Source organism: Maniola hyperantus, chromosome 1 (genome assembly GCF_902806685.2).
Source record: "Maniola hyperantus chromosome 1, iAphHyp1.2, whole genome shotgun sequence".
Lineage (NCBI taxonomy): Eukaryota > Metazoa > Arthropoda > Insecta > Lepidoptera > Nymphalidae > Maniola > Maniola hyperantus.
The window spans coordinates 14,428,304-14,441,986 of NC_048536.1; the positions used below are offsets into that span (position 1 = coordinate 14,428,304).

General features: G+C 32.8%; 2 protein-coding genes across 2 annotated transcripts in view; one reads left to right on the forward strand and one right to left on the reverse strand.

Annotated features, from left to right (window-relative positions):
• Maf1 (repressor of RNA polymerase III transcription Maf1) overlaps positions 1-13,683 on the reverse strand; it is a 131,113-nt gene that overhangs the window by 78,491 nt on the left and 38,939 nt on the right. The gene's annotated exons all lie outside the window — the stretch shown is intronic.
• The window catches only part of LOC117996838 (hydrocephalus-inducing protein-like), a 40,870-nt gene that overhangs the window by 17,174 nt on the left and 10,013 nt on the right, over positions 1-13,683 (forward strand). Inside the window, exons 32-65 of the mRNA XM_069499113.1 lie at positions 133-311; positions 491-723; positions 932-1,093; positions 1,854-1,897; positions 2,011-2,082; positions 2,157-2,356; positions 2,633-2,887; positions 2,974-3,084; positions 3,286-3,409; positions 3,617-3,782; positions 4,006-4,137; positions 4,216-4,339; positions 4,440-4,608; positions 4,716-4,942; positions 5,306-5,505; positions 5,812-6,054; positions 6,220-6,402; positions 6,473-6,764; positions 6,841-7,089; positions 7,175-7,496; positions 7,815-7,957; positions 8,054-8,157; positions 8,349-8,530; positions 8,810-9,000; positions 9,295-9,404; positions 9,543-9,720; positions 9,790-9,921; positions 9,999-10,092; positions 10,180-10,371; positions 10,523-10,712; positions 10,839-11,007; positions 11,343-11,635; positions 12,174-12,366; positions 13,381-13,602. Of these exons, the coding sequence (XP_069355214.1) occupies positions 133-311; positions 491-723; positions 932-1,093; positions 1,854-1,897; positions 2,011-2,082; positions 2,157-2,356; positions 2,633-2,887; positions 2,974-3,084; positions 3,286-3,409; positions 3,617-3,782; positions 4,006-4,137; positions 4,216-4,339; positions 4,440-4,608; positions 4,716-4,942; positions 5,306-5,505; positions 5,812-6,054; positions 6,220-6,402; positions 6,473-6,764; positions 6,841-7,089; positions 7,175-7,496; positions 7,815-7,957; positions 8,054-8,157; positions 8,349-8,530; positions 8,810-9,000; positions 9,295-9,404; positions 9,543-9,720; positions 9,790-9,921; positions 9,999-10,092; positions 10,180-10,371; positions 10,523-10,712; positions 10,839-11,007; positions 11,343-11,635; positions 12,174-12,366; positions 13,381-13,602 (6,080 nt within the window). The remainder of the gene's footprint in view (positions 1-132; positions 312-490; positions 724-931; positions 1,094-1,853; positions 1,898-2,010; positions 2,083-2,156; positions 2,357-2,632; positions 2,888-2,973; positions 3,085-3,285; positions 3,410-3,616; positions 3,783-4,005; positions 4,138-4,215; positions 4,340-4,439; positions 4,609-4,715; positions 4,943-5,305; positions 5,506-5,811; positions 6,055-6,219; positions 6,403-6,472; positions 6,765-6,840; positions 7,090-7,174; positions 7,497-7,814; positions 7,958-8,053; positions 8,158-8,348; positions 8,531-8,809; positions 9,001-9,294; positions 9,405-9,542; positions 9,721-9,789; positions 9,922-9,998; positions 10,093-10,179; positions 10,372-10,522; positions 10,713-10,838; positions 11,008-11,342; positions 11,636-12,173; positions 12,367-13,380; positions 13,603-13,683) is intronic.

Here is a 13,683-nt window from a genome sequence, read left to right on the forward strand (position 1 = left end):
ATCAACTTCTCTAATGTTAAGCAATTAACAAAAAAAAAAAAATTAGGGTAGATGTAGTAGTAATCATTATCTTTGTTGTTTTAGTAGATGAAATTAGCTACTAAGCCACTTACAGATATTGAAAATTTTCAGCTGTATCTGAAATGGATGATACTTTTGATGCAATATTAAAAAAGATACAATTTTTATCTAATCATATGAACGTAGGAACACCTCGTTCTAAAGTTGGTGACAAAAAAAAGAAAAAATCACCGCCTTCATCAGCTATTTCTTCATATACTGCAATTGGTTCTGCGACTATGTTCCAAATGGTAGTATTTAAATATTTACATTTAATTTTAATTTCAGTGAGTTGGGGTTTTATCTAAAGGGAAGTGATATTTAAAAAAACAGACCAAACGCATTAAACTCATCATTTAATCGAGTATTTTTATTATTAAAGTAGCTTTGTCTAATCGAATGTAGTAAATGCGACATGTGAAATTCACAGGATCTAATTCTTGAACTCTTGACTGAATATTTCAAACTGCCTAAGTTTGATAAAGGCTTCGTAGTTGATACATTGACAAGTATTGTTATTAAAAGTCCTCAAGCGGTTCTGACAACTATTATTAAAAGCAAACATACAATATGGAATATACATCTCTTGCTGTGCTATTCAGATTTTAATAAATGTGCTCGGACTTATGAAGATCTTCAAAAGGAAGCAGATTTAGTTGATGAGTTAGTATTTACAACGATCGTAGCTTTAGTTTTAAGTTCGGGTAAAAATTGTCACCACATCTTTGTAAGATGATAATATAATTTCAACAACCGATCATCAGAAAACGTAATTTATTACCTATTTTGAATAAATTACTTGACTTTGATCGTAATAGGTATAAGTCAGTACTTATAAATTATTTAAAAACGATTTAAAAAAACGTTATAGGAACATTAGCAAAGTCTATGATGAGAAGGAAATTCAAAATATTGTTCAATCATTAAATACAATGGAAAGTGAGGAGTACGAAAATGCAAGTGCAGAATTAAAAGCAATTTACGTCACATTTGGTTTAGAAGAAAGGCGTCGACGACATTACGAAAAAGTCGGGTACTGTTTTTCTACTAATTGTTTAATTTTAGGTAAATTTGTAGCAATGTAGGATTTTTATTTTTGACATGAGCACGACGTATGGTATGCGCATACGAAATTTTAGACGGAATAGTTATTCAGGTCTTCCATAATTTATCATTTAACAATCTGTCTGCTAAAATCGATTTTTTTCTAAGTAGGTACCTACTTACTTCTGCGCGTAAAATTTTGACCAACGATGAAACACATTTTGCTAGGGTTGCGCAGTTGGGCGCATAGATAACACACTATATAGCAGAGAGAGGTTGGGCGGTTCGATCCGAACCGAGTCCGTGAGAATACGAACGTATTACGTAAGTAGTCATAGAACTATTTGTATGGTATCTTATGACGTAGATATTTTTATATCCGTATTTTCACAGATTCGGATCGGATGAGTGCATGATCGCTTTTAGTCTTCTCCAAGTGTTCTGCTGCTATTCATAGCTTGTTCCGTTTTTTAGTTTTTACCGGTGAAAATTTTAATTGGCTGAATTGCAATTACTGTTCTTTTTTATTTATTTATTTCATATGATACACATTTACATTAAAAATATTACATTAGGTATAATAATTGTCTATTTTTGTTTATCATTATAGGTAGGTACGATTTCCTATGAAAAGTTGATTTGTTTAACTATTTGACAATTTGACAAATTATCAAATAAACATTATTTGTTATTAAAAAATTGCTACTAAATACAATCAACTTACTTTTTGATGACATATTTTATTGCAGTTTTCCAAAAATTAAGGATTCCGTAAAAGAAAAGAATAGTAAAGGTGATTATATTAAAAATATAATACGTTCTGTCAATTTGTTGTAAATAATATAGGCACATAATGTTTGAAATATAAAAAATATGAATATAAATTCATATTTTTTGTTTTATTAGATCCGTACAGTAAATCTATCATAACAGATGACAATGAATCCAGAAAGAAAATAAAGAAAGAAGATTTGAAAGGTAAATGAGACATAAGACATAACTTTGTCATTACGTTAAACTTCGAACACTGCATTTTTTTCTTATTCTCATAGGAAAACCGACGCGGAGTGAAAATGTAATGATGAATACAAAATATAACGACTATAAGCAAGCATATGAAAGACTTCTGAACATTGCTAATAATTGGATAATAGAAAAGAGCGAACTGGGTACTCCATTATATGATTTCACTGGACATATCATTAATTCAGCCCAAAAGAAGTCTAAGAAGAAATCAGACATGCAGATACAGGCAATAAAAATGATGCTTAGTAAGATTAAATGAGTCAGTCTAGTCCAAGTGAAATTTTAGACTATATTTATTAACGGCCGAAATTAATAAATATTTAATCTTTCTGAGACTCGTCGATAAGCTACTTAGCAACGTTGTTATTTGCCATATTTAAAAAAAATACCATATTTTTTGTCAAAAGACAATGTTGCTGAGGCGAATCGATAGATTACAGAAACAGATTATTTACTATTATTTTGAGCCCTAAACTTCATAAAAATGTTTTTTTTTTTTTAGAATTCGGAAGCGAGTTTTACACAAAGAGGCTTTCCGTTGACAATTATTAGTTGCCCATACGTAAAATATAAAAAAGAGCTGTTGAAAATGTTTACCGAGTCTAATCTTGTTCGAGAAGCTTTAAAAGAAGAAGAGAAGTTTGATATTCTAAAGAAGACTTCCAACAAAAACGTTTATACTGTATTACTTCCTAAAACGTTTCCAACAATTACTCACGAAGAGCCATTACAATGGTGTTATTTGGATGAACCACCGGTATTTATAAATATTGCTTATACCTATACCTAGCCGAATATTGTTTAATCCTCTGTCTTAGATATTGTCATATTTTATTTTCACAGATTAAAAAATGTGAATGTAATCAGCTGAATGACTTGAGTATGTTAGATGACACGAATCAAGAGAACGTATTAGATATTTTGTCAAAATGGCATTGTACGTGTGGCAAAAAGGTACCCAATTTGTTTTATGATATTATTTACCGATTTGACGAAAGTTATTTTTTGTTTTTTGAATCTCAAAATAAAAGGTGCACTAAGGTTAACAATACACATAAAATTAGAAATTTAGGTGTATTACAGGAGTAAAGAGATGGTGTTCTGAGAATTAAAATTAATTTGAACAACTTGAAAAATTACCTACACTTTTTCCAGGTCACTTCATCACAAACGTCAACTAGCGAGATTCCATCTAACTCAGTAGAAAAAATAGCAGCAGAAGCCAGTGAAGCAAATGTGACATATCCACTGCCATTACGCACTGTAAAATCATTTTTAGGTATTTACAAAATCTTACTATCTAAAATATTTTTTCAATTAGATTGTATACAATCTACTATTTACTTCTACTTATTTCTTAATTGTGTTGTTTAACTTTCTTATCGCCAAAAAATCTATTAAGGTAGAATATTTTCTAATTGGATGCGGTTTAATGTAGTAATTAGACTGGATGCTATATTAAAATACTAAACGGTAAATGTTTCAGAGCACAGTGGTCGTATAGTGCTGCAGCCAGGGGACTTGGTTCGATGTAAATATGCTTTTAGTCCCCAATATGAAGGAAATTTTAATGTTAAAAGGTTCGTTGAAGTAAGTGGGTGGCCCGATTCGCGAACTGATATTATTGTCACAGGAATATGTGGTTTACCGAGGTATATAATTTTGCTTTTTAAAATTTATAATTTTAACAATTTTTGTATGTATGTTTATGTTAGTTTGTACTCGTAGTTTAATTAGTGTAATTGGCTTTATGGCCGTTCTAATTAAATAATAAATAAATAAATAATAATAATAATATAAATAAATAATAAAAGGTGTAAATATTACATTTCTATAAAAAAACAAATTACTTATTTTCGAATTAATGAATTTAAGATTGGATAGTCGTCCGAAGAAGATATTTGAAAATTTTGCCAGAAGGACTGTGAAAGATAAAGTCTACAAGGTTACCTATTTAGATGATCAAAAGTTTTTTGAATTTGGGCCTATTTTTATAGGGAGCTACAGGTACGTGATTGGTTTTTTTTCAATTTGACTATCATAATTACGAGAACAATTAAACGTAAGAAAATTTAAACGTTACAGGATATATGAAGAAAAATACGTAATGGATCTAAGAAATTCTTCCTTAATAACGACTGATATTGTAATAGAGTTTTTGGATGACACATTAGTGTTTCAAATTGACAAAACTTTTGTGAGGCTTGAAGTAAGAATACAAATTTTTAATTATAAAATCTTATTACTTATTGAGACTGTCATGTTATACATGCGTAACATTATATAATTCTGAATGTTTTCTTTGTAAGCCTGGATGTAGAGGAAAGATGTCCATATCAGCAGCTCCGACTGAGGTCGGGGTTCATATGAGTAATCTATTGTTCTGCGTTAAAGACAATCCGGAAATAGTCACAGTCACCTTAGCATGTAGTGGAGTCGTTCCGATAGTTGAGATACTGCCTTTAACTAAAATGATTGGTAATTAAAAAAAATGTTTCTAAGCTCTAGTGAATATTCAAGTTTATATTTAAACTGATTCCTGATTGATTCATGATTGAAAACTTTACCTAATTTCGATTTTTCAGAATATGGGAAACATTTGCTGTATCGCAAAGAAGATGATAGATTTATTGTTAAAAACGATTCTATTCTACCTATCAAGTGGAAAATACGCAATGCAAACGATTTTGTAGAGGATTTTATAATCGCTGAAACGACTGGTGTCGTGCCTCGAAACGATAATCAAGTCGTACTCGTAACCTATTTAGCGTGTAGAGTGGGTGTAATTTTAAACAAACCACTAATAATAGAGGTACAAATCTATATTTTCTTAGATGATCTAAAAGGTAAAGAAGTCAGTTCTCATAGCACACGAGTACGACGACTAACGGCACATATGGCGTTTTCACCGTGTAGGTAAATAGACTAGCTATTGGTGCAATATCATTTATTGATATAATAAAGGTTTTGGACTTATCCAAACCTTACCTAACTATCTTACTTACTATCCAAACCCGACACTAAGGTGTCTAATAAGAACTAGGGACTAAATGGAACCTTATTTAGTTTAAAATTAATTAATAATAATTAATTTTAATTTTGAGATGTATTCAGTTTTGTAAACTATACTTTCCCTTTCTTTAACTCTTTGTCCCAATTTTTTGTGAAACACCAGATATACGATGCGGAAGGTCGTGGTAATCCAATGGTAATCGACTCGCTATACTTGTCAGCCGAATGCTACGATGTTATGGTGGAATGTGCTTACGAGAATCCCTTTGATAATTGTTTGAACTATGGCAACGTCAAGGTTAACTCTACTGTTGTTAAAGAACTGTACATGCTGAATAGAGGAAGATATAATGTTTTTTACAAGTTAGTTAACCTCTTTATCTCTTTTATAGATATTGTTTGCATAAACAGCAAAATCCGTCATACTGATACATCTATGGATGTCTAAAAAAATTAAAAAGTAGCACTAGCAACGTTTTTGAAACAAAAATGTTGCATCATCACTTACCACCAGATGAGATCGCTGTCAAGGGCTAGCTTGTTATGGAATCAAATAAAGTACTAACTTTTACAATATATATTTGGCGCTGAGTTGGCCCTATATCAATGTGATATTCCTCCTAATCTGATCCCTCCTAGTGTAATAAATTAATTATAAATTATTTTTAGGCTGAAAAAGGTAAAGAATTTCCCCGAACCATCTTTGCTGCGATCATTTTCGGCAATACCGGAGTGTGGCATCTTACCGCCTACCATAAAATTGATCACAACAGAGTTTGAATGCACTCCCACTACCTTGATGAATTTGGTGAACGTGCCTGCCTATATTTGTTCCTTATTGGATGGCAGTAAAAATCAAGTGGTCGTTGCTAAGTTTCCAGTATGTGTAACTATAGCATCCTTTTATAACACGTAAGTATTTTAAATTTATCGTATGTTTGATTCCCATGTTGATACATATTCATTCATTGCTTTTACAGTCACATTCACATTTTTTTCAAACATGAATGCACGTGGAGATATAGCTTTAGAGGTATTAAGTACTAGGTAGTAAGATATTTATAATTTTAATTTTAGTTTTACTCTATTTCCTCTTGGAGAATTGAATTTCCATATAATTCCTGTTGGAGTCGGGGTAACAAGAGAAGTGATTTTGAATAACACTAGCAAATGTCCTTTTACTTACACCATCGTTTTACCGCCAAAATATCAAATTGACCCTGATGATCCACAACCACAAACTAAACTCAAGGATAACAAGTAAGTATCATAATGATTTATCGATTTTACTTAATTATTACTAATTACATATGTATTATGTTTCATACAGATTAAAGAATCCTCCTTTAAGATGTGGGAACTTTCTAATTTTGAATGATGACAATCTTCTTGCACCTGGGACAAGCAGAACACTACAAATACAATTTTTAGCAACAGCTGCTAGAAGATTTGAGGAAACTATACATTTTATAATAAGCGATACTTGCCCCGCTGAATCAGAAGGAGTTCCTCTCAAGTTAGTTGGAACTGGAGCTATACCTACTTTGGACTTTTGGAATATTGAAAACACTTTCCGTGAACATCTAATTGTTAAAAATCTAACTGAATATGCTAAGCCTGAGGTATTTATGATTATATTAAATGATCTGCGGTAAAATAAGTTAACATTTATCTATAATTTTCTCAATAATATTGTAGTCATCCACCCATTGTGTATTCGTTGAAGACTCAGTGACGCTTCACTTTTTCTCTGTGACTGTTAACTCGAAGTTCGTAGCGGTTATTGACCTGTACAACAGTGGTTTGGTCGCCAGTGCCTTGACGATGAAATTGCACTATCAAGCTAATTCAAATCATGACATATTTTCTCTAGACAAATACGAAACTCATATAGAACCACTCTTGCATAAAAATCTTGGAATCGTATTCACTCCAAAAGCTCTTCAGGTAATTTATACCACATTAAACGAACATAATAATATCGAAACGTATACTTATCGTAGATATATTTTTTCTATATTTTTGTGTTTAGGAATACAGAGCTGTTCTAGAAATACGTTTGAAATCACTCCAAAATCAAGAGCAATCCTTCAAAATATGCTTGATAGGAGAAGGTGTAATACCCAGAATAAGCATGGTTTCTCCACCCATAAAACATCAGAGAATGGGCGTACTTCGCTTCCCAGTAACATGTTTGGGTTCTATTAGCGTTAAGGAGATACGTTTTAAAAACGTGAGTTCAGTGCAGGCGCTTGTTATAGTGAAAGTTTTCTTTTCCCCGAGTCAAGAAAGGCCTGTGTTCTGGTTAACTACTGATCCTGATAGTGATCAAATGATAATGCACGGCAAAAAGGGTAAGTTACACTTGTGTAAACATATATAATAATGACAATTGTCTGTATCTCCCGTAGATTAAGGGTTCCTTGTAAAAACTTGTTCTTATGCTGTATCCAAGAAAACTTTTTCTCAAGAACCACCACGGACTAATCGGCAGGTCTAAATTATTTATCAGGCCAAGCAAATTTGAGCTTCCTTAAATAACCTCACAATTTCCTACAGGCTCCCAGGCCAAACGTTTATTGACTTTGTAACGAAAACTGTGTTAAGAAATTTTTAATCTATCATTACATTAAAATGCTAGATAATTGAATAGTCAAAATTAAAATTTACAGAAGAATCTAATAAAACTATGAAGATTATGGTGAAACCAGGAGAGATAGCGACAGTATATGTAAACTATAACCCTATAAGGAAAGGGCGAACATCTTGTGACGTGCAAGTGACGATTTCTAAAAATCCTTACGAGTTTTTTTCGGTAATTAAAAATCGTTCATGTTTAACTTTTATAATTAAAAAGTTAAGAAGTTTGGATGTCAAAGTAGGTAAATTAGTGACATAGTAAGTTTTTTAGGTGTTGTGCGAGGCAGAAGCATTCATGGAAGATGTTATTCTGACGGGATTAGATATGCTCTCTATGGATGTAGATATAGATGCGTACAAAAAGTCTGCAGAGGGGTAATCTTACTACACTACCAACTTTATTTTTATAGTTAAAGTAATAAGTGATGGAAAAATAGGTGGGTTCTCTTCAACGTATCTAAAATAAACTGAACAGTAAAAAGTTGTAAATCCTATATTTTATTTAAGAAAATAGTAAAAAAATAATGCAGATTTAACTAATTAATCAATGTCTTTAAAATATTAAGGACAGTATCAACAGTTTCGACAGTCGACAGTAGAAAAAAAAGCAAAAGCGCAACTGTGGATAAAAAGAAGTCAAAACATTTAGAAGGAAAAAAAAGTAAAAGGATTTCACATGGATCGGTTAAACTAAGCGACGGTGGTAGCACCGTGGAGCATTCGGTACTGAAGTATATTTTAAATTTTGGTAAGATGTTTTAGATAAATATCGGAAAATATGTTCTATATATCCATATATAGAACAAGGTAAGTACAGTACGCGGCCAAAAGTAATGTACATCGACCTTTAGAAGGAGATAGAAAATTTGTAGGTAGAGCACTGTCTTTGTCGTTGAGACTGACAAAAAGTCATATAAGTATGAGTGACAGAGACAACGCTCTACAAAGCCGAAACGTCATTCTAAAGGCCGATTTACATTACTTTCAGCCGTGTACTGTAATACAATATTTTTTAAATAAATTTCAGGGGGGTGTGAGTTATGTGTCATGCATAAAAGATCAGTGACAATGGTGAATAATTCAGAAAAGGTTTATATGTTTCAATGGGAAACTGTTCAACATTTACTGATTAAACCATCTGTTGGTTACATTTCGCCCGGAGAAGAGAAGGATATAGAAATCACATTTTTTTGTGCACAGCTAGTTGCTATTAAAAAGGTATATCCATACTTATGTTCTGAACACGCAAGTGTGTCTGACTGCCTGTCTGCTAGCCTTTCACTGCCCATTCGTTTAACTGATTTTGACGAAATTTGGTATAGATGGTAGCTTGCATCCCAGGGAAGGACATAGGCTACTTTTTATCCCGGAAAATCAAAAAGTTTCTACGGGATTTTTAAAAACCTAAACACGTGGACAAAGTCGTGGGCATCATCTAGTTTCAAATAAATAAAACTTTATCAAGAACTCTTTGCATTGATCAAATAGACTTGAAACAAAGTTTCGTTACAGGAGTTACTAAATTTAAACTTGAAGGCAATATGTGATGACTTTATGACATTAGATTTAAAAGCAACAACTTGGGATAATCGGCAAACAGTCACTGTCTTCGATCATAACAGGTTTGTATTCTAATTTATAGATATCTAGGATTTTTTATACAGTCACGCCAATTTATTTTTTAATAAGGTAAGCGAATACTAATTTTTTTATGCAAGTTAACATTAATAAAATCAATAATACTTAAATGCTTCACACAGAGATGTTAATGTAGACGAAAGATACGAGACAGTAATAAATGAGCAAATCAACGCAAATCCCGAGATAACTACCGATATTATTCACATGGTGGTGATTTATTCCGCTGTGACCGAATACTCAAAATATGTATGCAACTTAGAAAAAAAGATGAATTTAAAGGAAACCTTCATTTATCAAGTAAGCTATAAGTTGCCCTGCCTTAAACTTACTAATAAATGACTCATAAAAAATAAAATGGGATTTCAGGTTAGAGATTTCAGTTTCAAAGTAGAAAACACAGGGAAAGTACCATTGAAAATTATGTGGGACTTTATAATAGACGTCGAATACCCAGCTCGGATAGATAAGTTCAGTACAGATCGTAAGGATCCTATAGACGTAAGTATTAAGATGTAATTAAAAGCAGTAATAATATGTTTAATGAATAAACTAATAATTATATTTATGTTCTCTAGGAACAATCTGTGTGTTATGAAGGTGAAAGTGTGACTGACACTGAAACCAAGAAAACAATTGATACACAGCCGCTTCCAAACCCATGCGAACATGGTATGAAATACAGCTTATAGGCTACTCACAATGATCTTTAAAATCAACCTCAAATTATATAAATTACATCAGACATCACATTTTCAGAACAAAGTAAAATAACCTTGTTCAGTGGGAGCCCGGGGAGAGAAAGTGTAGACACATGGTTCGAAGCAGATTTGCCGTTTGTAATCGAACCAGAAAAGGATTGTTTAAAACCCAACGAAAGTCGAAAGTTCAAAGTTACATTTGCACCGCTTGAGGCATTTATTTTCAATGTTAAACTGAGGAGTAACATAGGTACATAATTATGTAATTTCTAGTAGAAGTAGTTTTACGACCTCCTATATTCAGAGAGTATGTATAAGATAAACTTTATGCTGGGTATATTATAGATAGGGCCAATATAATTAATTTTATTGAAAGCATCATGATTACCTCTTTTTTTTAGATAACCTAGGTCCATATGATCAGAATATATCCTGTGAAATAAAAGCCAAATCTTTGGTACCTTATGTTCATCTCGATGTAGAGGAAAGTGATTATTTAACTTCTGGCAGAAGAAAAGTAATTGGAATGGCATTACCTGAACATACTACTGTATTGGAATTTAACGTTTTAGGATCCGGATGCTACAAAAAGTTAGTAAAGGTTCACTACTTGGGAAATCGTTTTTTCTATTTACCTGTGATAATGATCGTTAATTCACGATTGTAGTAGTGTACGATACGCTTTTGATTGAAATCCCATTACGTTTTCTTTTAAAGAACTTTCGATGTAATCAATCCTACAAGTGATGGATACGAGTTCATGTTCGAGATGGTTCTATCCGACAAGCCCGAGCTCATCCCAATGCATTGCAACATGTTAAAAGGATACGTTGAGGGTGGTGCCTCTACTAAAGTCGTCTTTACTTTCTCGCCGACAGCGCCCGGGGTATAACAGTTCTTCTTAGAAATATAATGTTTTAAAATAAGTTCTAGGTTTATTAATATTATTATCATATTAGCATGTACTTAATTTCACCACTTCTTCTTCGTAAAGATACGATATAAATAATATCGTTCATTTATTGAACTTTAACGCTACATAACAAGTGTGTTGTAAAATGGAGACTATTTTAGCACATTATGTCAGTTCTAGCGGTCGTATGGCCTGCACAATGCCACTAAATCGTTGATGTCTTGGGCTATATCTAATTATGAGCTTAGAGTTTTCTGTAATTTTTTTCAAGTTATACAGACAATACTAATAATAATATTAATAACCAGGTATACGAATCACAATGGAAGTTTATCATACCGGACCATTGTCTCGTTATGAATTTATTAGCAGTCGGTATAGTACGGGAGCCGATTGTGAACTTTGTTCCCACTATTCTGATTATAAGGAACTCTTTGGTAGGTTTTACCACCAACAACGAAGTCATATTGAGGAACAATGAGAGCGAATGCTTGAATTTCGAGTTTAAAGGAAATTCTATTTGTAACGAATCCGGTAAGACTCCGGTCATCGTAGAGCCTGAACAAGGTGTACTGAAACCGAAATCTGATACGCCTATAAAGTAAGTAATTTCTTACTGTGTTTTGGAGAATGTAGGTAGTTTAAGGGAATGGCAAAAAGATTTTCTAGAAGAAGGTTATCTAGCATTCATCAACATAATTTAAAACTAATTTTCCAATAGCCAAATATTCTTTAACTGAGGAAAAAATTTAATATTTTGGCACTTTTATAGTAGGAAATATGACCAAGTTTCTCACTTAGGATTGAAAAAGTTTTTGTAGAAGAATTTTATTTAGTAAAAGTCAAAAAAGTATATTCAAAATAGGTAATAAATTACACTTTTTGATAGTCGGTTGTTGCATTTGTAAGATGATGATATAGTGGTGATAATTTATTTAAGTACTATCTAGTAGTAGTCGTTAACTGATTTTTAACAGACTTCAAAAAAGGAAAAGTTTCTCAATTCTTCGGAATTTTTATTTTTTTCCAATAGCATAATAATCTTTAACTGAGGAATAAATTTAAAGTTTGGCAGTTTTTGTAGCAGGAAATATGACAAAGTTTCTCAGTTAGGATTGAAAAATATCTGCTTTTTATAGGATCATCTACACACCAATCCAAGATGGCCCATTATCTTTCAAGATCTTTTGTAGCGTGACATATTTAACAAAATTAATCACTCTATGTGTGAATGCACTTAGCCATTCTATAAAGCCTAAAATCACTTACTATTTGTTTGGGAACGACCACACATTGAACAGTGATGCAATTACTAATATTCATTTGGACCAGGTAACAAAACTGATCTTTTTATTTAATCTACATTGCAATAACCTTTCAACAAATCGTTTATTCTCTGGATATAAGATTTATATCCAGAAAATAAACGTTTTCTTGAAAGTAAGAAGATTATGGATATTCAAGATGACTTAACCGTTCCTGCTATCTATTTCATTGACCAAGGAATTGCCAAGGTTTTTATGACCGGCAGGGTAGTATAAAATATAGATATGATTATAATATAAAATAAAATAGTCATTTATTTAGGCAACTTGAACCCATTTGGACATACATAAAAGTAAATACAAATACAAATGTACAATTGTTAAAAATAATAATGATAAAATGAAAATAATAAAGTTACAAAATATACAATAATAAAATTTAAATTAAATTTAAATTAGAGATTGCCCCCAAATAGGAGGTTCGTACTTTATTTACGGTTATTGTCACGATGTACGGCAAGCCAGTACTTCAGTATGGGATTCTCAGGGCACTCAGAGCATACCCTGAGGACCTCGTTTTGAGAATCGCGGATGCGGGACCAAAATGCCGCAACACGAGATCTAACAACCGCGAAATAATCGGGCACTCTGGCGTCAGCAAACATGCCCGACGCACTGCAGTATTTAGGCAGTTTCATCAGAATGCGGTATGCGTTATTATACTGCACTCTGATGCTGCTACGTGCACTTTTCGTTGCGTTGAACCAAAGCTGACACGTGTAGAAGCATTGACAATATGCTCTAAACAGCGTCAGCTTCGCCTCAGGACTGCACCGTGCAAACCGACGTGCGAGCATATTACACCGAACAGCCAGAGCCCTCCTTTCGCGTTCTATATCGCGGTTATCACGCAAGTCCTCAGTTAGGATATGCCCCAAGTACCTGAACTGATCCACCCTTTCAATAGGTACACCATCTAAAAAAACCTTCGGAATCCTCTCTCGTGGTAGGTTTAAATGAGCAAACATTTATTTAATGCAATTATAGTTAAAATTTATATTGAAATTGCATTCCACAACAGACAGCGTCAACATATGAGAGGACAATTCCCTTCGTGATAAAGAATGACGGTTCTGCAACATTCTTCATTGACTGGCATTACGACACGAGCGAAGTGAAGAAATACCTTCAGTTGTATGTGGAGCCAAAGAGCGGGCACGTCACCCCCGCTAACGAAATAGAATGTGTCCTTCATTTCACATTGAAAAAAGTTCCCGTACAAGCTTTTCCTGTAACTTTATCGGTAAATAGCATAAAACTCAGCATTACGGAAGTTAGTTGTCTACTTTTACTGGCAAACAGCATTACGGAAGTTAGTTGTCTA